This window comes from Podarcis vaucheri, assembly GCF_965113315.1.
Source record: "Podarcis vaucheri genome assembly, chromosome: 14".
Classification (NCBI taxonomy): Eukaryota; Metazoa; Chordata; class Lepidosauria; order Squamata; family Lacertidae; genus Podarcis; species Podarcis vaucheri.
Genome location: NC_138752.1, coordinates 26624038 through 26651372, shown reverse-complemented (window position 1 = coordinate 26651372; position 27335 = coordinate 26624038). Strand labels below are relative to the sequence as shown.

Genomic DNA, 27335 nt, shown 5'->3' with positions numbered 1-27335 from the left:
TCCAGGTTCAATCTCTGACAGATTTGGGAGAGGCTCCTGCTGGAAACCCTGGAGAGCTGCTGCCAGTCAGTGTAGACAATACTGAGCTAGATGGACCAAAGGCCTAACTCAGTATAAGGCAGCTTCCCATGTTCCTACAGTGGTTGTGCTCCTAGCACAGTTGACAGACAATGACCTGCAAGGAAAACCTCAAGAGAAAAACCACTTTCTCTTCTTGCAGTGGAAAGCTCAGGGAAGTTTTTGTAGGACACATTTCCTATTGGGGAGACTTGTGGGGGGGATTCTGTTTCTGGGGAAATAAATTAGCATTCTCGATATTCATTGGGCTGTTTTGGAGCTCCAGCCCCTTAGAATGTTCCTCCCAGAGGTATACAGTATTTCTCGCTCTATAAGACACACCAGACCATAAGACGCACCTAGTTTTTGGAGGAGGAAAACAAGAAAAAAAATATTCTGAATCCCAGAAGCCAGAACAGCAAGAGGGATCCCTGCGCAGCGTAAGCAATGATCCCTTTTGCTGTTATGGCTTCTGGGATAGCTGCACAGCCTGCATTTGCTCCATAACACACACACAACATTTCCCTTTACTTTTTAGGAGGGAAAAAGTGTGTCTTATAGAGCGAAAAATACAGTATGTTTGTTTCTGTAAACCTGGAGCTTTCCCAGGCCTGCTGATACTTCCCCTCTTGTGTAGATGATGTAATTTGGGGCTACATAAGGACCCACCATTGTAGAATGAGTGGGTCCTTATTAGTAGAACATGCTGATTCCTTCATGAACAGCTCAGGGGTAGCCAACATGGTGTAATGCATATATTGTTAGGTTTAAACTCCTGTCAGTCCTGGTTAGTGGTTGGAGATGATGGGAATGGTAGTGTCAATAGCATCTCATGTAGGTTCCCAGCTGTAGCTGAAGGTGGGGCTGTAAGCTGCATCTCTGAGGTCCACATGCAGTGCCTACCTCTGATTTAGCGTTAAGTAGGCATTATTGGTGGCCCTAGTTTTCCTTCAGGCAGCAGCTTCAGGATTCATGACAGATCAACATTTGCATTTTCTGAGATTTGTTATTTCTGTTTCTTGAATTGTTTTTTTCTGGGCTGCTTCTGATTCACGTTGAGGAGTCAGTTCCTGTGTTCATTTACTTGCTAATTAGATATGGTAGCGTCTGCTGGGGTGGCTGGCTTATTAGGTTTAACAAACTACTCCATTATGGGCAGGGATCAGCGCTGTTTCCTTTCCACTGCAGTTTGGTTTCTGCCAGAAACACATCAATCGCCTCATCCACCCTTACGTAGCCATCTGCATGACTCGCATACAATTTAATGTGAAGGAAATGTCAAAACAGTCATTTGTTACAATCCATTTGTACACTGTAGAAAGCAACCACAATGTCAAGGATTGCTGATCCTATTCATTTAACTGATTTCCATTCTTGCTTCTTTTATTTGCAATTTTTGTTACCGTATTGGCCTGAATATAAGCTGCACCTTTAAAATTCGGCGGGGGGGGGGGGGAGTTGAAAAAAAGACAATACCCGAATATAAGATGCTCCCTTAAAATTCCACAGGCACTCACACCCATTCGGTTTTACCGTATGTCTGTTTCAGCAGCGATATCGTAAAAGCCAGTTTCTGTAATGTCGCAAATTTAAGCCGCACTTTAACTTTTCACAGTTGTAATTGGGGGGGGGGGGAGTGTGAGGCTTATATTCAAGCTAATATGGTATTTTGATTGAATAGTACAACCAGCACATGTAAACACACAAAGTTCTATCGGTTACAAGCTTGTACAAGGCAAAGCACAGAACAGAAGCAAGGAAAGGATCCATCAATATACAGCTGAGTTCCATTCCTGGCTGCAGACGATCACACGGATTGCAGCAATTTCCACTTCCTTTTCCATTTTCCCTGGAATTCTCCAACATCTTTAGTTCTGGGGGACCACCTCAAACAATGGGTTGTTGTCTTTACTCTTAGGCCTAAGGGTGGAGTTTCCTCCCTTTTCCTATTGGCTTAATATAAATAAAAATAAAAGAGATATAAATCAAATGGAGGTCGCTTAGCCGTTCCTGGACTCTCATAACTTTTAATCTTATAATGAACACCGTCCTCTTACATCTTTTACATCCATCCAGGCTCTGTGGTTTCCACCACATTCGTGGGAGCTCTGAAAAGCAGTTTTCTGTACATCATTAAAGCAGAACAGAATGAGTCTTGGGCTCACAAGGCTGGCTTTCAAATCTTCTTTATTTGAGGCCTGTGGGGGGTGATTAATTTTTTTAAAGGCGGCAGTTAAAATGTTGGCAAAGCATCCACGGGCCTAACAAGTAGGAATTCAACAGTCCCTTTCAGAAAATCCAAGGAAATCATTCTAGAAAATTATTCTAGAAGGGCAGTGTTGGTGCACCTGTGGATTGCTTTTATTTGGTTAGTTGAAGAACAACAAAGCAATATGATTCTAACCACTGAGCCTCTTGAGCTTGCTGATCAGAAGGTCAGCATTTCAAATCCCTGTGACGTGGTGAGCTCCCATTGTTCTGGACCAGCTCCTGCCAACCTAGCAGTTCAAAAGCATGCCAGTGCAAGTAGATAAATAGGTACCACTGCGGTGGGAAGGTAAACGGTGTTTCTGGTTTTCATCACAGTGTTCCGTTGTGCCAGAAGCGGTATAGTCCTGCTGGCCACATGAACAGGAAAGCTGTCCGTGGACAAACAGTGGCTCCCTTGGCCTAAAAGTGAGATGAGCACCACAACTCCATAGTTGCCTTTGACTGGACTTTACTGTCCAGTCATCCTTTACCTTTTTTACCTTACAAAATAAAATTAAAGTGTGCACCTGTGGATTCCAGCAGGAGAATTCAAACCAGAGCTGTGGGATCTTTTGCATCCTGAAGGCTGTATTCCATTCTGGGTAAGCTTCTGAGGGGTAATTGCCAGTTAGTGGGCAGGGCTAGAGGCAAAAGTGGGCGGAGCAAGAAAAGATTTACCTTTGTACAGTGGGCAACTTTCTACATCCACTCTCATGCACTTCTTTATCCTCCATCCATACAGTGGTACCTCAGGTTACATACGCTTCAGGTTACAGACTCCGCTAACCCAGAAATAGTGCTTCAGGTTAAGAACTTTGCTTCAGGATGAGGACAGAAATAGTGCTCCGGCGGCGCAGCAGCAGCAGGAGGCCCCATTAGCTAAAGTGGTGCTTCAGGTTAAGAACGGACCTCTGGAACAAATTAAGTACTTAACCTGAAGTACCACTGTATAAGCAAAAGGCATGGTCAGAGTTCAAGGGCACATTCCAGCCAGCTGAAAACACCCCAGGGGTGAAGCAAGGCCAATGAGGGATGTGGCGTGAGAAAAGGGCATGTGAACTGGGAGAGTTCAGACAGAGAGAGCTGGAGGGCCACATTCTCCCCCTGGGCCAAAGGCTACCCACTCCTGACTCCAACTTCCATTTACAAGATGTTTGTTAGTGAGGAATTAATTAAGGAAAACCATTCCTTAATGCAGTGCTTCTCAGACTGAGTGCTGAGAGAGAACTGCTGCAAGAAATATTTGTTTGTGAAAGATTACTATATAGGAAATTGGGGAAATGATCCAGCAAAGCCTAGATACTCTTTCCCTTTTCTTTGATGAGGTCCATACTTTATGCCAGCAGTTTAAATAGAGGGGTGTTTATTTGCATCAGCCACCAACCATTGTGGTTTGTGCTCCAAGTTCATGAATATATAAACACAACTAAACAGATAAAATTGCCAAGTTAAATAGAAAAGTAGACAGTTTAAAGGATCTAAGCATCATCGAGGCCATTCTTTTGATGGCAGACGCTAGCATCGTTGTGATCTTTCCACTTACCTTAAGCCTGTAAGATAAATCTATGCAGTCAGAAGTGCCACTGACTTCAGTGGAGCTGACTCCTAGGAAACTATGCATAGGTCTGCATTCATACTGACCCTAATAAGCTGGGTATTATGCTGTGTAGTGCTGTTCTCTGTGTGTGCATGCATAAGAATGGATCAGCACAATTGCCAGCATTTTTTAAACTTTCCTTGGTGGCCTGGTTTCAGGGCCTGTTATGAAGAGCTCCTTCATTTCAGAGTTTACTACTATACCACCACTGATCAGGAGAACCAGGCAGCACAGTGACTCATAAAGAAACACAAGCTCCAGGTTTTCTGAGGGTGATCCTTACTCTAACATGCTGAAAGTAAAACTTTATTTTTTGGGGGGCGGGAGGAGATTGCAGTGTGCCCCTAATGTTAATTCAGGAAGAAAAACTGTCTACATCTATTGAATATTGCTTTAAAAGCATTGCAACTCTCCCTGAATGTGAATTAAAATCATTTTGGAAATGATCTGCTGTAGAGTAGCAATGTATTTTTGAAATATTTCCCTTGTTTGCCAGCTGTAATGCCAATTAGATGGGTCAAGGTCCCAGAAAATCAGATTTCAAGAGAGCTGACCCAGGCAGTGGACGTTCCTTGGCGATACGTTTCAATTTCCTTTTGTTTTGTGTGAATATCATTCCAATGTTCCCAGAACCCTCGCAGCTCCCCTGCCAGAGTGCATCTTCTTTTTAAAAATTATTTGAAAAGAATTGAACAAGTCAATTATCTGATAATTAAGTACCTTTGAAGCAATTCAGCAAATTAGAAGTGGCGGCTGAGCTTGATAGAACGTATCAGAGAAAACTGCTGGAGTCGGTACATAAAATAATGAAGATAAGAAGCCACCACGAAGCTTGGCTGTCATTGAGATGGCTGATGCTCAAGACTTCTTTTCATTATTGTTTTCTAAATGAATCAAGATAGAGACAGACAGCAATGCCCTCCCCCGGTATAAAACCAACTGTTTACATCAGAGGTCAGGAACATTTTTCAACTAGGGGCCACATACCCTTCTGGGCAGCCTCCCAGGGGCCACATGCCAGTGGTGGGCGGGGCCAGAGGCTAAAGTGGGTGGAGCAATTAATGTTGTTGTTGTTTAATCGTTTAGTTGTGTCTGACTCTTCGTGACCCCATGGACCAGAGCACGCCATGCACTCCTGTCTTCCACTGCCTCCCACTGTTTGGTCAAACTCATGCTGGTAGCTTCAAGAACACTGTCCAACCATCTCGTCCTCTGTCATCCCCTTCTCCTTGTGCCCTCAATCTTTTCCAACATCAGGGTCTTTTCCAGGGAGTATTCTCTTCTCATGAGGTGGCCAAAGTATTGGAGCCTCAGCATCAGGATCTGTCCTTCCAGTGAGCACTCAGGAATGATTTCCTTAAGAATGGATAGGTTTGATCTTCTTGCAGTCCATGGGACTCTCAAGAGTCTCCTCCAGCACCATAATTCAAAAGCATCAATTATTCGACGATCAGCCTTCTTTATGGTCCAGCTCTCACTTCCATACATCACTACTGGGAAAACCATAGCTTTAACTATATGGACCTTTGTTGGCAAGGTGATGTCTCTACTTTTTAAGATGCTGTCTAGGTTTGTCTTTGCTTTTCTCCCAAGAAGCAGGCGTCTTTTAATTTTGTGACTGCTGTCACCATCTGCAGTTAATGTAAATGTTACCTTTGTACAGTAGGCTAGATTCTTCACAAACATGTACCACCCTCTCTGTCCTCCACCTATCCAGGCAAGCAAGAAGCATTATTCAAGGACACATTTGCCCAGCTTGAGTATGTCCTTGAACTCTGATGATGCTTCTCAAGGAGGGTGCAAATCAGGGCTGGTGAAGGGTGTGGCTTGGAAAGGTGTAGGGCCCTTGGACAGTCGCAGGGGCCAAACTGAGTAGACTGGAAGGTGCATTTGGCCCCCAGGACTGAGGTTTGTTGGTTGTTTACTGCATTTATATTCCACCTCCCACCTGTTTCTCCAGTGAGCTCAAGGTGGGTCTCCCCATTCCTTGTTTAATCCTCATGACAGCCCTCATCCCTGGAATACATTGATATTTTTGTCATTGTCTTCTTTTATAATAATATTTATTTATTTATTTATTTATTTATTTATTTATTTTGGCTGGGTTTCCGCAGCCACTCTGGGCAGCTCCCAACAGAATTAAAAGCACAATAATACATCCGGCGTTAAAAACTTCCCGAAACAGGGCTGCCTTCAGATGTTCCACAGGGCGGGTGCCGCTACTGAGAAGGCCCTTTAGGAGTTCCAGAGCAGGGCGGTACAATAACTAAAGACAGTTTTACAGCATTTCCAATAATTGGGTTTGTGTCCCTAACAGTAGCTGGTTGTTTTAGTCTTCTGCTGATCTGACAGCTGCTGAACTTAACTGTGGGATGCCCCAGAGGGGTGTGTTTTTTCGGTCATGCTAGGCTCTTGGCAGATCCCTTGCACGTGGTGCTGGTGGTGGGACTTGGGCATGTTTTCTATTCATTTAGCTAGCCATTCGATGTATATCCCACCCTTTCTCCTAAAGGAACTCAGAGCAGCAAACAATCCAGCCTCAAAAAAAGAGTAATAAACACCATATCTAGTAAACGTTGCAGAATATTTGACCTCATCCAGTCAGCCTTTAATGTGAACGTAGGCATGGATAATTCACTGGTAACTGACAAGAAACAAATTTGGTTTGGAAATGGAATAGCTTCAGCTAGAACTGATCCAAATCCTGGGCAAGCCCAGAATGTTTTTCTGTCTGAGGCAAAGGAAGGAAAAGATGGCAACTTCCCTTCCCTTTCCATATACAGAAGCTGACCAGAGTGTCACGGGGTCTGGTCAATTACAGCTAATGGGGCACTGCTCCACCAACCTAACCCTGCCTTCAGCCTGCCATCTTACATACATCACCTGGTCCAAAGGAGCTGGTTCTGGCTGTCACCTTCCTCTTCCTCCCCCCTCTCAGCATTGTGCCTTATAGAACTCTGTAGGGAGGAAGAGGAGGATAAAACTAGAATTAGTTGGCACTGGTAATCATTGGTTCTGTCTCCCCCTACTGTTGGCCTCCTGCCTTACACTCACCTTGTCCCAATGGACACCAGTTACCTGAACTCTGGTGTCCTCCACTGCACCTGTGGCAGCAGACGTGAAGACACAGCTGGGTAATATGCCCAGCTCTGTCCTCCAGCAGATGGGAGTGTCCAGCTAAGGAGCTATGACTGCTGCCTGAGGCAGCTGCCTCACTTTACCCAGTGGTAGAGCTGTCCCTGCCTAAATGCTCCTCTACCTGATCTTGCAAGCAGTTCTATCCTACGTGGGCAGAATCTAGCAGTAGAAGGAAATGGATGCAGCATTATTATTATTATTATTATTATTATTATTATTATTATTATTATTACCATCACCTCCCTTCTAGCCTGTTAACTAGCTTGTGGCTTTTTGAAAAGAAGTCATCCCATTTTTCTTACACGTGTGAGGTTTTCCTCTTTTTTTTTTTACAAAAAGTGTGTGTGAATACTAATGGTGTATTGGCTGAGAAAAGGAACAGAGCATTTAAAGCGTCCTGCACTCCTTTTCCAAATATTAAAAGGACATCAGAAGGTTTAAATGCACCAAGAAGAAAAGAGAGCAGCAAGGAGATACATGTAGATATCTGGAAACAAGTCTTTGAAGTGTTTTGAGAAAATGAAAGGGAGCTACATTTCAAAGACAAAAATGGGACTGTTCCTTCGTTCATCCGCTTCTGAAATTTTTAGAGAACCTAATTGTTTTATATTTCCAATCTGGGGTGGCAGTGGGTAGGGAGTGGGGGAGGGAGGATAATTTAGCCTTAGGATCCATGAAATGAAGACCCTGTGTTCTTCCTCCACCAGCTCCAGCTGTTTTTTAGCTGAGGTTGTGGTTCCTTAGGGATGGGTGCCTCTGCCAATTTTGGTTTCTCTCAGTTTCTCATCCTCCTCCAAATCTTGATTTCATTTCTCCATACTTTCACATCAGTTTTTGAGTTCTCAAAAGTCACCCTAACAATTTTTCAGACTTTTAGAACGAATTTACGTACTCATTTTTGTGTGCAATTTTGCTTCATATAGTCATTTCTGCAAAGCAGTTTCCCCTAAAATAATGTGTTTTTGTATGCTGCCTGATTGAAGAGAAATGTTTTTGTCTGGCATCTAAAGGTATGTAATGAAGGCCCCAAGTGAGTCTCCCTGGGGAGAGCATTCCACAAACACGGAGCCACCACTGAAAAGCCCTGCTCTTGTGTTTCCGCCCTCTGGACCGCTCATGGAGAAGGAACACAAAGAAAGGCCTCCATTGATGGAGTGCAAGGGCTTCAGATGGCATGCAACCCCATCCTGAACAGGTAATCTGCCAATTTCCCAAACATGGTAACCATGTTTGGGAAATTGATGAAGAGCCTTCATCTTCCTAGGATCAAACACAGTTTATTGTCCCTTATCCAGTCCATGTAGTTCCATGGTAGAGCATCACCCATGCAGAAAGCCCTGCGTTCAGCTCTGGCTGCACCAGTTGAAGTTCTTAGGTAGAAGAGATGGGAAGGATACTTGAATGAGAATCCAGAAAACTGTTGATAATATTAGTCTATACAATGAGTCAGTGATCTGATTCATGGAAATTGTAGAATTGTAGCGTTGAAGGGACCCTGAGAGTCATCTACTCTAATCTCCTGCAATGCAAGAATTTCAACATGCAGGCCCCCGTCCAGTTTGAAACAATACCAGACTCTGCTTAGCTTTGCAAATGTGCGAGCAGTTTTATTGCTTCACTACTAAGACAATGCTCAAAAAGCACCAAGAAGCATTCATGAAACAGACTAGCAAAAGAGGGGCTCCTCTTGATAATGATAATGATGATGATGATGTTATTATTTTATGAGCCCAACCCCCTTCAGGTGCCACTACATTTTCCGCTGATGATGGGCATGCCTGTTGGTGGCCTGATGTCAGGGACTGGGCAGAGGAGGAATGGTGGAGACTGCCTCCCCAGCCTGACCCTTCCAGAGAAGAGGAAGACAGCTCAGAATTACAACAGGGAAGGTCACAGCTCAGAGGCGGGTGAGGGGAATAGTTGCAAAATAATGGGAGGAGGAAGAGGAAGCACCAGGGAGGCAACAGCTGATGGACACAGTGTCTTTAGAAAGCATTCCAGACCCGCCCCAACCCGGTGAGCCTTGGAAGTAGGAGAGCAAAGAGCTTAAAGGCAGAGGGCGCTTGTCAGCACCCATAGGGATGACACATGAAGGGAGAGAGGGAGCAGGTGGAGACTCACATGGAGCAACGCCATTATCCAAGAGGCTGTGTTCCAAAGCCTCTCCCTGTAAATGCTGAATAAAAAGCTGGTGGTAAGAAACTTCCTTGTCTTTGTAGGTTCCTGGGCAGCTGGCCATGGGAGTTGCTTTCAGCTACCTGACACCTCATTCTGGGTTTTTTGTTTTTAAAAAAAAAGATTTTCACAAACTATTAGGAACATATGAAGCTGCCTTATTTGAGTTAGACTAGTGGTCCATGTAGCCCAGTACTCCCAGGTTACATGTGCTTCAGGTTACAGACACTTCAGGTTACAGACTCCGCTAACCCAGAAATAGTACCTCGGGTTAAGAACTTTGCTTCAGGATGAGAACAGAAATCGCATGGCGGCGCAGCAGCAGCAGCAGCAGCAGCAGGAGGCCCCATTAGCTAAAGTGGGACCTCAGGTTAAGAACAGTTTCAGGTTAAGAATGGACCTCCAGAACGAATCAAGTTCTTAACCTGAGGTACCACTGTATTGGGAGTGGCTCTTCAGGGTTTCAGGCAGGGTACATTCTCAGCCTGTCTTGGAGATTTGTGGAGTTGAACCTGGATCCTTCTGCGTGCTAAGCATGTATTCTGCCGCTGGGTTATGAGGCAAAGGCTTCTGTTCTCACAGTAGCCAACCAGATACCTATGAGAAGCTCGCAAGCAGGACGAGCATGCTCCCCACTTGTGATTCTCAGCAACTGATATTCAGAGACACATGGCCTCTAGCTCGGGGTGTGTGTGGTCCTCTTTTAAAGCCATGGAAATGCGTAACAGCTACCCCTCTGCACTCAAGTGGATTTTGCAGTTGTAGAGAAGCATCTCCTTCAAATAGGGCCTTAAGAATTGGTCTGCAGAATCAGATCAAAGGCCCCATTAATCCAGCAGCCAACCAGATGTTTTCAGGAGTCCTGCAAGAAGGACCTGAGTACGAAAGCACACTCTCTCCCTCTCCACTTGTGATTCCTGGCAACAGGTATTTGGAGACTTACTGCCTCCAGTACTGGAAAGCAATACTGGAAATTCACAATACAATTATCCTCCATGTTTCCTGTTCTTCGTGTGAGTTTGTTCACCTCAGCTGACCTCGAGGATCCGTTTGAAATTAACAGCCCCCTTGATCCTCAGCAGGATATATCCCTCTCCACAGCCCAGAGCAAAGCTCGCCCTGCAAGTCATTTTGTGGAGGCTGGATGTGGGGCAATTGCCTTCTGAATTGGGGTTGGGAATAGATACCCTCCAGGAGCCGCAGTATGAGATGGGAGGGGGGCAGCCTTTGAAGTAATCCGCTGGATAAGCAACTGGAAACTCGTTCAGCAGGGCAGTAATGTCTACAAAAGTCATAGAAAGCTTTTAAAAGAGAGGTAGGGATTTCAGATATTCCTTTCCCCACCATAATGCTCAAAGTGGCCACTGATTAAAAAATATCTTTTTAAAGAAACCTGTTTGATGTGTTTCGGTCATTTTCTTTCCATCACTGGGTTTTTTTGCTCATCTTTTATGTGTCTCCTATGACAAGTTCTTTTCGAGAATTGGCCAGCGGGATCTGCATGCGTCCCCAAAATTTGTTTCTATCAATTAGAGGCACACACACAAAAAACCCTTCAATTTTTTAAACTTTTTTTTTTGCCATTTGCATTATTAGACCAAGAACAAAAATTAATGCCGCTGAGGGGAGTTGGCTAGAACATTATTTTAAAGGGAACGCTGCAGGACAGACCTTTGTCAGAGAGAAGCCTCTTCCAAATGGCACAGAAAAGAAAAGGAACTGTGAGGTTTTGGATGTTCCACAATTGAATTAAGCAACTGCATTCAGTAGAGTTGGTGGCTAATGAGATGGCTCTTCAAGATTAAATCGTGACTGTATTAGCCATGTGTGTTATCAGATAGAGACTGCCTGGCTGTGATACAATCAGTGGGATCGTTCCCTCAAGGATCCAAGGACATCCTTGTGTCTCTTTAGAAAAATGAAGATGGCATTAACTTCCTCTGCTGTGTGATCATCTATCTTTTTGCAAGGAACTGGCAAATGCTGATGATTTCCTCTCTCCCCCCCCCCGCCCATTACCTTGTTTACTTCTTATAAGCCCAAGGAAAGAACTCCAAAAGAGAGGGCAAATAATCCCAACATACTCTCAGAGGAGTATGGTAGCTGGTTCTGCTTACTTTCATTATATAGAGAAGAACCGTTTGGGTCTCCAGCACCCAAGGAGAGGGGCAAACTTAGAATGGGGAGTTAATAAGCTGGAATCATAGAAGTGTAGAGTTGAATGAGACCCCAAGGGTCATCTAGTCCAACCCTCTGCAGTGCAAGAATCACAGCTAAAGAATCCCTGACAGATGGTCACCCAACCTCTGCTTAAAAACCTCCCATGTAGAAGAGTCCAGCACCTTCCAAGGGAGTCGGTTCCACTGTCAAACTGCTGTGACTGTCAGAAAGTTCTTCCTAATGTGGAGCCAGAATCTCTTTTCTTGTAACTTGAGGCCCTTGGATTGGGTCCTCTCGTCTGGAGTGGCAGAAAACAAGCTTGCACCATCTTCCATGTGAATCACCTTCATAAGGACATAGCTCAACATAAGAGTATCTGCTTTGCATATGGATGGTCCCAGGTTCAGTTCCCAGCATCTCCAGGTAGGAGATGTCTGGATGTCCCACATCAGAAACACACTGCCTGTCAGTGTCAGCAGTATAGTGCTAGATGGACCAATTGTCTACCCTGTGAAGGGCAGACTCCTATGTTGTAACCTGGTGTCCTACAGTTTTTGGGATTGCAACTTCCTGTGGGATAAATATTTGAGAGTACCTTGTAGACATTCATTGGATGGATGGATGGATGGATGGATGGATGGTGTGTGCAAATATGATTCAGAGAGTGTGGGTGGGTGATGATGACCTTAAGAGAGAAAGAGAATGTGGGGTTGTGATGACCTCAAGAGAGAGATGGAGGTGGCTCTAGCCCTGCCCATCTCTGACATCTGGCTCCCAACAGATTATCCCCAGGGGCACGTGGGCCTCAACAGAAAAAGTTGATTGACCATAATTTGTACATTTTGCCATAATTCTGGGACTCTTGAGAAGATACTGAGGAGGCACATCAGGCTCATTGGAAGGGCTTGAAGACCATTTGGGACCCTTCCAACTCTGCAAGTCTATGATTCATGTGGAAAGCTTGTTTGAATAAGCAGTTGTGTTGTTGCTGTTTTATCATGATAAGCTTTGGGGGCTGAGTTTCAGCTGCATAAAGATAACCAGTGCATTGCTCCAACCAAAAAAAGTAACTGGTGTGATTTTGATGCATCTTATGAAGGGAACAAGTCATTTCATAGACTTGGCTGGAGCCCACAGAGGAGTGGGCGGAACAGCCTGCATGGAAGTGGGTTTCTCAGCCTCTTGTTATTGCAACTTGTTTAAGCAGTCCCCTGTCCTGTGTTTCTCTTGCCAACAGTGTTCAATTGAGCCAAGCTGAACTGTGGCTGTGAAGTGGACCGCAGCCAACGTCACCCCGCCATGCAACTGAAGCTGCTATGCTGTCTTGCTCTAACGTGGGAGTTGAAATGTTGACAGATGCTTCCCACATGTGATAGGGGTGGCGGGAGGAAGCTTCTCATTCCCCACGTTGTGTTTTGCAGGTTCAGTGCTAGCCGCACGTGCTTTGTGCAAATGCTGTTCTCACGGGTGTGAACTCCCAACAGGGGAGCCAGGCATTACAGAAAGCAAATGTGAAAAAAACACCATCGGAATAATTGTTTCAAGTTTTGAAATGCCTCTCTTACGACCCCATTTCAGCATTGGTTGTGGAGGTGGTGGCGGTGGCAGAACGCTCCTTGCAGTGCTTTTCCTCTGCACTCAGCAAAGGGGGTGGCCCAGGGAGCAATTGTTGCCTTGTGAGATAAGGAAGGGCCATTGCTGAGTGGCAGATTGCATGCAGAAATGCCCAAGGCCCCAGCTGGTATGTACTGAAGTTCTCACCCTGGGCCAGCAGGGGGATACTGTAGATAGTTATGCAAATAAGGGATCAAAAGTGACGTTCAGTGATTGGATAGTTTTAGAAAATTGTTACAGTTACATTGTACTGGAGCTCTATATAAGCAGGCTGACTGAACCCTTCAGTTCAGTTCTGTCCTGGCCTGTGAATAAACAAGAGCGGTTTGAAAAATCGCTGTGTCGTCTGATATGTTCACCCACAACTTAACACCAGCAGCTCCAAGTAGGGCTGTGAGAGACTGGCTGAAACCCTGGGAGCTTCTGTCAGCTAGTCCAGGCAATACTTAACTGGATGGACCAGTGGCCTGACTCAGTGTAAGGCACATTCCTGTGTTCCTAGAAGAGTTGGAAGACACACTCATGGCTCGTTCAGGGCAATCCGGAATGAAAGCATCTTTTACAAATTTGTTCAATGTGTTTCCTGTTTGTTTGGGGTAAGAGCCATAGTTCAGGGATAAGAGTACATGCTCTGAGTGCAGAAGGTCACAGTTCAATTCCCAGCAACTCCAGGTAGAACTGGGAGAGACCACTTCTTAGGACAGCCACTGCCAGTCAGTGTAGACAACACTAGATGGACTGATAGTCTGGATTGTTATAGAGTAGCTTTCTTTGTTCCTATGCTAAGAGTGAAATTTAGAATAGGAAGAAAGAGTAGGCCTGGTTTTCATAGTTGGACAAGACTTCAGCATCTTGTACTCTGTAACTTTATTAGGTGTTTGCTTTTAATACAGAGGGCGGGGAGCTGCCTTTTACAGAGTCAAAACCACTCAGTAGTGTCTGCACTGACTGACAGCAGCTCCTCAGGGTTTCCAGGGGTCTCTCCAGTTGTACCTGGAAATGCTGTCTGGGATTGAACCCAGGACTTTCTGCAGACAAAGTGGGTGTTCTTCCACCGAGCTGCAGCTCTTCCTCAAAGAGAGAGATATGATGGCTGTCCCCAAGTGCTCTGCTCCTGGCATCTCCTCTTCTCCGGTTCAACTTCCTCCGTTCAATTCATTATCTCCCTTCCTTACAAGATTAGTATTTTATTTAAATGCTAAAAAATGCATGTTCCAAATGTTCTGGAATGGTTTATTATTCTGGCCGAATCCTCTCCTTTCTACCTCCTGCTCATCTGGATGTAAATTAGAAATAAATTGGGCAGCTCCAGGGTGCCTTGTGGTGCAAAAGGAGGAGAGGATTTGGCTCTCTTGGCTTTCAGGTTGAGCCAAGAATTCTCCCTTCCTTCTCTTTACCTTTGATGGAATATTTATAATGCTCCCCTGACACATCATATAAAGAGTATGGATTTTGTCACGTGCAGAGAGGGAGAGAGACCCTGAAATAAGGTCAAATTAAGCCAGAGCCTTTAAAGATACTCAGATTTGGTTTTGCTGTAGTGAATGCTGCTTCCTTATTTACATGGTCTCTGGGGGAAGAATTCTGGTGATGTGTTTTTTCTTTTCTTTTAAGAGTGCTAATGATGCTATCTCGCTGGGTTAACTCAACTGATTGAAAGATTTGTCCAGATGTCTGGACAAGGAGTCCGGCACCAATGTTTAGTTTCTAAATGCAGAAATGTTGAGACTCAAGATTTCCTGGGAGCCTGTGGCTGCTTGTGGTCATTCCCTGGCAAGTCACTTTGTTTATGCTCAGAGGCATCACCTCCCTTACTGCTGTTTTCTATGCCCAGCCCTAACATAAGAAGAGCCTGCTGGATTAGGGCAATGACTCATTTAGTCCAGAATCCTGTTCTCACCGTGGTCAGCCAGATGCCCCAATGGGAAACCTTCTAGCAGGACCCAAGCACAAGAGCACTCTCTCCTCCTCCATAAATTCAGAAGCATTGCTGCCTCCAATTGTGGAGGCAGAGCATAGCCCTTGTGGCTAGTAACCATTGATTACTTTCTCCATGAATCTGGCTAATCCCCTTTTAAAGCCATCCAAGTCGGTGGCCATCGCTGTCTCCTGGGGAAGACAGTTGTCTCCTGGGTAAGTGAGTTGTATGGTTTGACTATGCGCTGTGTGAATAAATACTTACTGTATTTTTCGCTCTATAAGGCACACCAGACCATAAGACGCACCTAGTTTTTGGAAGAGGAAAACAAGAAAAAAAATATTCTGAATCCCGGAAGCCAGGACAGCAAGCAGGATCGCTGCGCAGCGATCCCGCTGGCTGTCCTGGCTTCTGGCTTAGCTGTGTGCAGCCTCTCCCGGGCAGCGGATGAAGGGTCCCCTTGCCCAGGAGAGGCTGAGCACGGCTAAGGCTCCCCCAAGAGCCACACTCTCTTTACAGAGCGCACTGCCCTTCTTCCTCCTCGGGGAAAAGCCCCAAATAGCCGCGCGCACACTCTGCGCGCTCTTTAAAGGGAGCGCTGAGCAGAGCCTCCCGCCTACATTCGCTCCATAAGATGCACACACATTTCCCCTTACTTTTTAGGAGGGGGAAAGTGCGTCTTATAGAGCGAAAAATACAGTAATTTTATCTGTCCTAAATCTTCCAACATTCAGGTTCATTGGATGTCCATGAGTTCTAACATTATGAGAGGGGGAAACAGACTTGTTCCTGGCAAAAACAGGCCTAGGGGACAAGAGTCCTGGTCAACCTGGCTGCATACCAAGCCCTGTTCAAGAGACAAGTCTATTTTTGAGAGAGAGTGTCTGAAATTGGCAGAGACAACAGTTCCTCTCTCTCTCTTCCCTGTATCCCCTTCCATAGGGAAAAGAGATAAATCCATCCCTGTTTACTATGCAGTAAAAACAATGCATGATGTAGTGGGTGTATTGCCAGGACTTGTTCCTTTTTTTTCTGTTGCTGTAAATCCAGGGGACACGATCGCCCTGAGAGCCAGTCAGAGATTGGAGTGCCCTATCCTCTCTGCCAACACAGCCCCAGTCCATGATCTAAAGGCCTACTTTAGACATACCCGAGTGCCTATCATTCTCTGTCAGCTTTTCAATATATTTTCTCCCTTTGAGGAGCGTGTGTGTGTGTGTGTGTGTGTGTGTGTGAGAGAGAGAGAGAGAGAGAGAGAGAGAGAGAGAGAGAGATGAGACCCTCAATCCTGACTGGCACAGTGCTGGGGTGGCAGCCACTCTCAGATGATGAGGAAGAAAAGGAGGGGGCACAAAGGATGCCTTTGGTGGGGAACAGCCTGCGAGGGAGGGCCCCCACTCCCTTGCCTTTAGAGACTGGGGAAGGGAGATGGACAGGGCCACTGACTCCATGTCCTGCCCCATCCATGGAGTGGAGATATTCCCCAGGAACAGGGAAAGACATTGACCATCTAGAAGGGGGGGGGCTGGAGGTAGAGGAGGAGGAGGAGCCAGGGTGCATGACCTTCAGCCCATCACCAACAACTCAGCACTACATTTGCTGTTTGCAACAGACCCATGCCATTTAAGAAAAGCCTGTGTCTCCAAGTGCACCAGTCCCACAGGGAGAGTCTGGCAAGGGAGCACACCATGTCTTGTTTTTAAAGGATATGCCAAACCTGCCATCATTCCAAGCCGTTTGTGTGGGTGGGAGCACTACAAAAAAAGAGAAAAGGAATAGTGGAGAAAATGAAGATGAAATTCTGCAAAGGAAGGTTGAGAGAGGTGGGGAAATATGCATGCTATTTACTAAATGTATGCAGATACCCATCTAGAGTATTTCCCCAGTGATTTGCAACATAACATTTTTTTTAAAAAAAATACAGCTTATAATAGTGAAAAACAACCATAAAAGACAGCCAAAAAACCTTTTCTTACAACAGCTAAAAAGCTCAGGAAATACCTTCTGAAGAATTTCGGCTATAATTTCTACATATGTGTATGTGTGTGTTTGATGTGGGGAGTGCTTCAACTTTTCTTCTGTTCCTAACCTTCCAAGGGATCACGTGAAGTGCCACTAATGTGATGTGTTCTTCAGCTAAATGAGCATGTGCTTCTCCTTCTCCTTCTGATTCTAGGCTGTGATAGTGACCATTGGGGTCCTCACTGCAGCAACCGCTGCCAGTGCCAGAACGAAGCGCTTTGCAATCCCATCACTGGCGCCTGCGTCTGTGCGACTGGATACAAAGGATGGCGCTGCGAGGACTTGTGCGACCCAGGAAGTTACGGCAAAGGCTGCCAGCTGAAGTGCCAGTGTCACAATGGGGCCACCTGTGACCATAAGACTGGGGAGTGCCACTGTGCTCCTGGATACACAGGTGTCTTGTAAGTTGAGTGCTGGGTACCTTTTACATGCGGGCTTTGCGGCAGTTGCTTTCTCTTAGGACCACGTTCACACTGTACATTTGAAGCACTATGATGCCACTTTAAGCAGCCACGGCTTGTCCCAAGGAATTCTGGGAGCTGTAGTTTGAGAGTTGTTAGGAAGCCTCTGTTCCCCCTCCCAGAGCTACAGTTCGGAGAGTAGTCAAACCATTGACCCCTCTTTGCAGGGAACTTTGGGAATTGTAGTTCTGTGAGGAGAAGAGGGGCCTCCTAGCAACTCTCTGCACCCTTGGCAAACTACAACTCCCAGAATTGTTTGTGGGAAGCCATGACTGTTTGAAGGGGCATCATAGTTCTTTAAATATCAGTGCCACAGTTGTCTGAAATGTGCCCAGTTAGGATTCCTTCTTTTGGAGAGAAGCCCTGTGCAACTTTTGACCCACCGAGGAAGCAAAGCTCACCATCACCTAGTGAACATGTTTCCCTCCACACCATCTGTGTGGCATGCACGATTTTCATGTATACGTGGGAACCCTTCGAACCAAACCTTGCGTAAGAGGGGATCATGCTGTATTGCAAATGTTTGTTGAGTTTGGGGAGTTTAGCACATAACTTCCACCTAGCTTGCCATACCGCTTGCCAAGTATACAACTGAATCTTCCCCTTGTGGAAATACTTTTAGCTCCCATGAACCAGAGGTTATCTTTCTGAGTGAAGGGCTCTTAAAATGAATAAAGGATCTGAAACAAAAGCAATGTTGTTTGGAGCAATAAATATTGGATAGCAACATTTTACCATTGATGCCGTTGATTGGAATTTGCTGAGTGTTTGATTATTTGTGTAGGCGCTCCTGCAACAGCCCTGTAGTGGTCTGCCCTCTTGTAGCTTCCTGATGTAAATTGTTTCCGTGTCTGTTTTGTGTTTCATTTTGGTGTCCGTCTCTCCTCGCTTCCGACAACACCTGTGAAGCTGCGAAGAGCATTGTCCTCCCGGCAGCCATGGAGCGCAGTGTGAGCAGCGGTGCCCATGCCAGAATGGGGGGACCTGCCACCACGTCACTGGAGAGTGTGCCTGTCCCCCAGGATGGATGGTATGTAACACTGGACTACAGCTGCAGTCATGCACCCCTTAGAACATACTTTAGCGCACATAAATGTCGGTTGGGTTAAGCTTTGCATAACGCCTCTCCAAGCCATTTGCACAAGACAGATTCAGTAAGTGCCTTTTAAAATATGGCATCCAGTCTCATATTTGAATAGGCAGTGCTCCCCAGGGATCTGTTGGACTGTTTTCCAGGATGAGCACCAGACTCACTGAACTGACAGTGAGGCTCAAGAGATGCGCTGAGTGGCTAGCGTGAGCTGAGGCTGCATCCACACCATACATTTAAAGCAGCATGATGCCACTTTAACAGTCATGGCTTCCCCCAAAGAATCCTGGGAGCTGTAGTTTGTTAAGGGTGCTGAGAGTTGTTAGGAGGCCCCTGTTGCCCTCATAGAACTGCAATTCCCTGAGTGGCTTAAAAGACTGTATTTCCCAGAGTATGCTGGGAAATGTCGCTCTCTGAAGGGAAAAGGGGCCTTCTAACAACTATTACAGTGGTACCTCAGGTTAAGTACTTAATTCATTCCAGAGGTCTGTACTTAACCTGAAACTGTTCTTAACCTGAAGCACCACTTTAGCTAATGGGGCCTCCTGCTGCTGCTGCTGCCGCGCCACTGGAGCACAATTTCTGTTCTCATCCTGAAGCAAAGTTCTTAACCCAAGGTAATATTTCTAGGTTAGCAGAGTCTGTAACCTGAAGCATATGTAAACTGAAGCATCTGTAACCCGAGGTACCACTGTATCATCATCATCATCGTCATCATCATCATCAATAGTTGGGGCTGAGTTCCATGTCATTGCAGGGGTTTGAAGTTTGACCCTTTCGATCCAACTCTACAATTTTGTCATTCTATGATTTATGAGAAAGATAAACTAATCACACCTTTTGCTTCTACCTGAGCCTAACAATGAGATGAAGCATGTGGCTCTTTTTCAGGGAGATCTGGCTTCCATTTGCCCTCAGCCATGAAGCTCCCCAGGTGATCCTGCCACAGCCCATAATCTCTTGGCCTAACTATAAAATGTGGTCTGTGCATAAAACGTGGTCAGTGTGGGGTGGAGGCTCTTAGGCCATCAATGAGCTCCCGGGAGGAAGAGCAAGATTCAAACGAGATGGATGAGAACAAGAGGCATCCAAAGTCACAGAAAGGGAAGGCATGAATGCTGCAACTCAGAGACTCTGGGGAGTGTTTGCACTGTGTCAGAGGGAGGTCTGCTACAGAGGTCAATGCAATTCTTTCCCTCCCGCTCGCATAATCTTGCTCATTTCTGGCATAATTTTACTTGTGTTAAGAGGGGCTGCCGGGGATTGGCTTCGAGGCAGCGCATTATTACTCGCACCTTTAATTCTGTGTGTCAAGGGAGGGGGGTGGGGAAAGGCTGTGCTCTTTTTTTCTCTCCCCCTTTTCCAAATCTAAATCTGTATCAATAATGTGATAATTAACTCCCTCTGGATTTGCCAAGGCTTCATTCAGCTGCGCTCCGTTCCCTGGCATCATTCCATCATTTGACAATTAGCCTGTTGGCAAGTCCCGCTGCTGGAATTGGGCAGAGAAAGGAAAGGCAGGGGAAGGGGTGTCAGACAGACTCTGGGGATCCTTCCTGGTTAATACCATGAAAGGCTATGAAGATGGCTGGAAGCTGTGGATTACATGGGGGTGGGGAGTGAGGAGCCACCAGGTCCATGCTGGAACAATCGTGACAAGCTCTGAGCTATGGCAGGAATGTGCTGAACTGCACACTCTTCTTCTCCCCATGGGTCCCCTGATGAATTTTGGAAGGGTGGAGAGAGTGCTGAATGGCAGGACTACCACTGTTACAATTAGGGTTGCTCCCCAGGATGCAAGGCTAGTAGAGAAGCATTGAATTGTGTTTAGTGTTAGCCATAGAATCATAGACTCATAGATTCATAGAATTTTAAAGTTGGAAGGGACCGCAAGGGTTATTTAGTCCAACCCCCTGAAATGCAGGAATCTTTTGCCCAATGTGGCACTCAAACACATGGCCCTGAGATTAAGTGTCTCATGCTTTACTGACTGAGCTATCCAGAATCCTATTCACAGTAGATCCACTGAAATGAATGGTCTAATTTAGTCCCCTTAATGTCTGTCAGTGGGACTATTCTAAGCAGAAATTTGCTGGACCCAACCCATTGGTTACGTTCTGTTGTGTTTTGCCACCATCACAAAGTTGGTTTCATAATAAGCTCTCAGCTGTGTTCAGTCGGGTCCATATCACCACCGTCATCATTGCAGAATCACAGAATGAAAGAGTTGGAACAGACCCAAAATGTCATCTAGCCCAACCCTCTGCAATGCTGGCATCACCACCTCCATTGTCAGTTTGTTTGTCTGACACCTTCCCACAACATGCTGCCCAAAGTGAACAATTAAGTATAGCCACTCAAAAAAGTGCAGATGAGAAACAATTGGAAATAAATGCCAAAAAAAAACAAAAACCCCAATCCGAACACATTTGTATAAAACAATAGAAATACAGTCATACCTCGGGTTACAAATGCTTCAGGTTGCATTTTGTCGGGTTGTGAACCGCCGAAACCCAGAAGTACCGGAACAGGTTGCTTCCGAGTTTTGGCAGTTGTGCATGCGCAGAAGTGCTAAATTGCGCTTTGTGCAGAAGCGCCGAATTGCAACTTGCACGTGTGCAAACGCACCGCTGCGGGTTGTGGACGTGCATCCCGCACGGATCACGTTCGCAACCCGAGCGTCCACTGTAAACCAATCCAACTTGAACACCTTAAAACTGAACAGGAGATAGAATAATGCCTAATACAGATATCAAAAAGTAGTATTGAAAACATCCGCATGCTCCAGATGATTCATTTATTTCCATTAGTTTGGATTGAAATCCCCATCTCCAGGTGCCCTGCCCCATCTCTCTTGGTATAAGGCAGCTTCCTATGTTTCTGCGTTCACAATCACAATCAAGTTTGAGGCAGCAATTATTTTCTTTTGTACAGACACTGAGTAACAGCACCTCATTGCCAGAGGGCAAATTGCTAGGGCAGCTTAGGTTATTTAGGTTGGAAGATGGACTGGAGCAGGGGTGGATTTTAAATGTCTGACCCTTCCTGTTCCCTCACCTGACACCATCACATTTTCCCATGCCTGTAACTGCTGTAACCCCACGGAAACTACAATAATCCCCAGGCAAATTTCTTGCAATATTTTTAAATGATATTAAACAGCAGCATAATAATACAAACGACAGAGTTACAATTAATAAAGTGCAGGAAGAAGGTGCATAACAACTGGAGGCAATGTTTCTTTTCTTTATTTATTAAATTCATATAGGTATGTATATCCCACACTTCCACACAAAGGAGCATACGGCTTACAGAAGGGCATCGTTGAGGCTGTGTCATAAACTGCTAAATACAGAAAGCAAGTGGGTACTGAATAATTGAATCCCGCACAACTGATGATGCCAGCCTGTGGTCTGGATTCTGTGGCTTGCCTGAGCATGGATGTTAAGCCATGCGCAGTGGACCTATGGTGCCGCACCATCAAGCAGATAAGCTGCACATCACCCTGAAGCTGGTGGTGCAATATGACCTGCAGGTGTGTGCCTGCACAAGTACAGCCAGAGAGACTGTCAAAAGTGCACTACCGTGTGTGGGGGTGTGTAAACTGTAGAAATTCTATTCTACTCAGTTGGTGGGTGGACCGTAAATGAGGCTGTCTGCACTGATGCTGCCTGGAAGAAACAGAGAGATGCATTCCAAAGGCCAGGGGTTCTTCTTGAAAACCCTATCCTTGGCTGTTCTGTTCCCCAGGGACAAACCTGCAGTTAACAGTGCCTGCTTTTGAACTGAGCTGAGTTTAAAACACACATACACAGACATGCAGACTCTGAAAGAGGCAGAGCAGGAGCTCTGGGGGAAGCAGAGGCAGTTAGAAGCAAAAGCACTCCACTTGCAAATGTTGGGATTTTAAGTTTAAAGGGCCTCTCCAGGGCTTTCATGAAAGAGGAAAAAGATTCTGCACAGCCACTGTGTGTGTCTGTGTGGGGGAGAGAAACTTTTTCCTTACTCTTTTCTTGCTTTGTGTTTTTAACCCTTGATGTTTGGAGGACAGTTCTGGCTGCAGCAAGCCAGGAATGGAGAAACAGAAAGAAGGCGCTACTGTCCTCGTGGCCTTGTGTTCCACAGAAGGCCTGTCTTTGGCTGTAGACATTTTGAATGCACGTTTAGTGTGCTTTGGGCGTATGTATAATATACGCTATGCATGCACCAGTATTCCTTGAAGACATTTGCAACTTCAGGTTTATTAATATACATCGACTCCAACTTGATTTCACCTGGGACCAGAAACCATCGCAAGAGAACAGCAGTTTCTACGCTCCCCTGGGGTGCGTATGATGAAATGCAGCTCTGCCAAGAGATTTGCTCCCTGAGGAATCAGGTTCCCAGTTGAAGCAGGAGATTGAAAAGGAAGATCAGCGTGCGCTCTCTGTCTCTTTCCTCCTCCCTACCCTTCAGTTCCCTCCTTTTAAAGATAGCATTGCTCCTGTTCTCAGTGTGCCTGCTCGGTAGGACAAAGAATCTAGCAGGAAATCCAGCTTTACAGCAATAGCAAGCAGTGTGGTGGAAACAAGAGCCACTCTGTCTGGCACAGGGATCACTGCAGCTTCCCCGGATGGAGCCGAGCAGGATTTGGATCAGATGCAGTAACAGAGCCAGTCTGACACTGCTGCTGGTGTGTCTGCACAGCCACAATCTTGCCTCCCCACCAAACCCCACCCAGGAGAGATGCGACAATGCTCTGTGCCTCTGCCCCACTAAGCTGGCCACTACTGCTTTACCGTAATCTGTTACTGTTAACTGTAATGATCTGTTGCAATGGCATGCAAGGAGAAGGCTACCAGTGGCCAGCAGCCACAATGACTATGCTCTGCCCCACAGTCAAAGGCAATGATGCTTCTGAAAAGCAGTTGCTGGAAGCTACAGGAGGAAAGAGCCCCGTTGCACTCGGGTCCTGCTTGTTTGCTTCCCAGAGGCATCTGGTTGGCCATTGTGAGAACAGGATGCTGGACTAGATGGGCCATCAGGCTCTTCTTATTTCTTAGATCCTTTGCCAACTTGGCATCCTATGGAATAGCTCAGTTGGTGGAACACAAGACTCTTGATCCCAGGGTTGTAGGTTCAAGCCCCATGCCAGACAACAAGACTCCTGGATTGCTGGGGGATGGACTAGGTGACACTTCCAACCCTACAATTCTGATGCGGGTGGTGCTGTGGGTTAAACCACAGAGCCTAGGACTTGCCGATCAGAAGGTTAGCAGTTCGAATCCCCACGACGGGGTGAGCTCCCGTTGCTCGATCCCTGCTCCTGCCAACCTAGCAGTTCTAAAGCATGTCAAAGTGCAAGTAGATAAATAGGCGGGAAGGTAAAAGGCATTTCCGTGCACTGCTGTGGTTCGCCATAAGCAGGTTAGTTATGCTGGCCACATGACCCAGAAGCTCCCTTGGCCAGTAAAGCGAGATGAGTGCCGCAACCCTAGAGTCGGCCACGACTGGACCTAATGGTCAGGGGTCCCTTTACCTTTACGTGATCCAAAAGGATCAGCCCCCACCAGCTTCAGCCAGCATGGACTCCAAAACATCTAAACCGCACCTGGTTGACAAAGACTGCTCTAAGTTGAGGCATGTTCTGGCTAAGTTGGACTCTGCCTAGAGTGCAAGCATCCCCTTTGTTAATTCCCTCTGTTCATGTCCATTGTCAGGCAACTCTGTCTCCAACTCTCCGCAGAACAGTTATGGGGCTCTCTCCGGCTGCATTGCTTGGGGCTACCCTCAAAAACTGAGTCCCTACTGACTCTCCTTGTCTGTAACAGCATTATTAGGCTTATCTCAAAGGGAGCACAAGAAAAAGGGGGACGGCATCTCAAATGAACAAAACAAGGCTCACTGAGGCAAAACTTTGTCGTAGCTCAATGCATTTCCACAAAAGATACTCCTCCTTCAGGACCTTGAAACCCCCCCCCCACCCTGCTCTCTCCCCATCTTATTTGCAGAGGTTCAAAATGGATAAGTGAGGGAGTACAATTGCTTTATTTTTCAAGCTGATTCCTGAGTTGTTCAGGTTTTGAAAAGAGCTTCTGAATTTTAAGAAATCACAAGCTCCTAAAGAAAGATTGTTCCACTCTAAAACACACTGAACTACAGTAAGGAGCCTTATATCAGTGAGCACCAGAGCCTGTTCTCCTTTAGGTTTTGCAGTCTCAAATGGAGCCAAGATTTCATGCCAAACATATGAATGGTACCCCTGCCCATTTTCACGCTTTTTGTGTTTGGCATCTACCCCAGAGGAAGGTCTTTCAGTTCCGCTTTCACAGTCACTCGTGTGAAGTGGAATCCCTGGACATCTCCAGAGTGTTGCTCTTTTGGTGTGGGATTCAGCCACATAGTAGCAAGTTCAGGTGGCACAACCACAGTTGATTGGGAGCTCTTGCACAACACCTGCCTCCCTCAAAAATAAGACTTTTGCAATAAGAAATGTGATGGGAAGATGCACAGGAAAATGTGGAGTAATGTTTGGTGCAGCACTGTCCAACCTCCCGACAAACAAATGTGATAAATGCTAAACAAACACATTGTCTGGGAGAGCCCCTTCCCTCCACTTCCCCCCTGCACTTCCATTGTGTCAAGGTCTGGTCTACGGGCAGTCAAAGTCCCAGCTGAGGACATCGGGACCGGGGAAAAGATGGCAGGGTGGGAGCAGGAACGAGAGTCCAGAAGCCAGGGATCCGAGGGTCAGGAAGCAGGGAGTCGCGAAGTCAAGGGCCCAAGGGTCGAGAAGCAAGGAGTCAAGAAGCCGAAGTCCGAGGATCAGGAAGCAAGAAGCCAAACACAGCAAGGCAGGAAACATGTTGCTGTGGGAAAGAGCCGAAGGGAAATGCTGACCTTCTATCCCTTCCCGGCTCTTGCCACCAGGTGCTGTGAGTTACCAATCGGCTTCACGTGTGCAGCTGCGCCTTGCCTCTTCAGAACAAACTTAGGAAGGCCCCAGTCCTGCAAAGTCCTATTGGTCACAGGGCTTGGCTCCTGCAAGCACTCCTGACACATTGAAAGGTCTGAAAAGAGCGAATATCCCATCTAGTCCAGCATCCTCTTCTCACAGAGGCTGCCTGTGGTATTTCCACCAGCAGGACCCAAGCACAGGAGCACTCTCCCCTCCCGCAGTCTCCAGCAACTGGTATTTAGAAGTATTACTGCCTCTTGTTGCAGCTACCAAGCATTGATAGGCTTATCCTCCATATATTTGTCCAACCCCAGATTAAAGACATCCAAGCTGGTGGCCATCACTGCCTTCTGTGGAAGCAAGTTCTGAAGTTCAGCTGTGCACTGCATGATGGAAGTGATTATCTGACACCCTGGTTATGAATAGAAGAGAGTGGTTGAAAGTTTGAAGTTGTACCTAATCCTCATTCAGGCTCTGCTGTGTATTCAAGATCATGTTTGATTGCCCCAAAGTCCTTGCAGCGCACATGTTCTGTTGGAGAGGAGAATGCCTTTTAATCCTTGTTCTGACTTAAATGAAGTGTTGGGAGAGGGGGTGGTGCTGGGACCATCTTTTGCTTTCCTTGGCAGCAGTTGATGACATTGGGGAAGGGCGCTGAAGAACGCACAAGCCTGAAGTCTTTGCAAAGTTGCTGATGGAACAAACTGTGTTGATGAGATGCATAAAATTGCTTGCAACTTTGCTCTGACATTTGATCCTCCGGAGATGGGCATTTTGTATTCCCTAAATGCACGTTTGTGCCAGAAGATTCACACCTCTCTTGAGGGGATGCATCTCGGAGCACTGCTTCCTCATCATTTGCTGATAGAAGTCCTCTCCTCTTTGAAACATGATGAGAAAAGGCATTTATTATCATAATCAATGGGCAACTTGCCTTCCTGGAGAGAGATTCAAAATATCACTCCTTGCTCAAGCCTAGAGACACAAATGGTTATGGCAGGGCCCGGATGCTCTTGAATTGAGGCCAAGCTATCCCTTCCACAGCTGAAGAGGCAGCAATCATACAGGTTAGGATAGGCTTTCAGAGTCCTTCTTCATGATTAGTGAGACCCACTGTATTCCATTCTGGGGTTGTTGGTATTGCCAAATCTTCCTGGCCTGTGAGTGAAGAAACTGTCAGAGGAAGGCAAATATGAAGCCATTCCTATTCCCGTTTTGAGATGTGCTGTGTTTTTTATTTGCCTTGAGAACTGTTCATTGTTTCCTCTTCCACTACCACCCTCTCCTGTCTAAAATGCTTTAAGGTGCTTGGCTGAGAGGCAGGGCCGGTCCTGCTGTTAAGCCGAGTGAGGCAACTGCCTCAGGTGACAGATACTGAGCCATCTTCAGAGGCAGCCCCACGTATAATGTGTTGCGGTAGAGGTTACCAGAGCATAGACAACAGAAGTTAGGTTATCTTTGTCTAGATAGGGGTGTCAGTGGGTCACCAGCTGTGGCTAATGGAAGGCAGTGTGCGTCAGTGTCCCTTCTGAGTGGTTGTGTACACCTAGGGTGATTCCCTCTCCCACTCAGAACCCCTGGCCTCATCCAATGAAGAGGGGGAACCTGACCCGAGGGTTGTGGCAGTCACAACATGGCTTGGCAGGGTTTCCAAGCAGGATTGAACCCCATAACTTTTCAATGGTAGCAACTACTGGTAGAAATTGGATGGATTGTGTGGCATATGAATGGAAGGCTCAGTATGTTTCCATGTCCTCTTGCATTCATTCATAAGTCCATTCTGTACCATTACTGCATGAATCTGCAATTTTTAAAATGCACATTACTTTGTAATACTTTGCATTAAAATTCACATTACTTTCTAGTTTACCCTAACATGGTCATTTCGTACACATTTTGTCCTAAAGTCCACATTC

At 46.1% G+C, this 27335-nt stretch overlaps 1 protein-coding gene across 7 annotated transcripts in view; it reads left to right on the top strand.

Moving 5' to 3' along the window:
• Positions 1-27335, top strand: part of MEGF11 (multiple EGF like domains 11) — a 361126-nt gene that overhangs the window by 211833 nt on the left and 121958 nt on the right. For all 7 annotated transcript variants that reach the window (XM_082198340.1, XM_082198338.1, XM_082198337.1 and 4 more), the window contains 2 exons: positions 17086-17332; positions 18302-18422. In XM_082198340.1, the coding sequence (XP_082054466.1) occupies positions 17086-17332; positions 18302-18422 (368 nt within the window). The remainder of the gene's footprint in view (positions 1-17085; positions 17333-18301; positions 18423-27335) is intronic.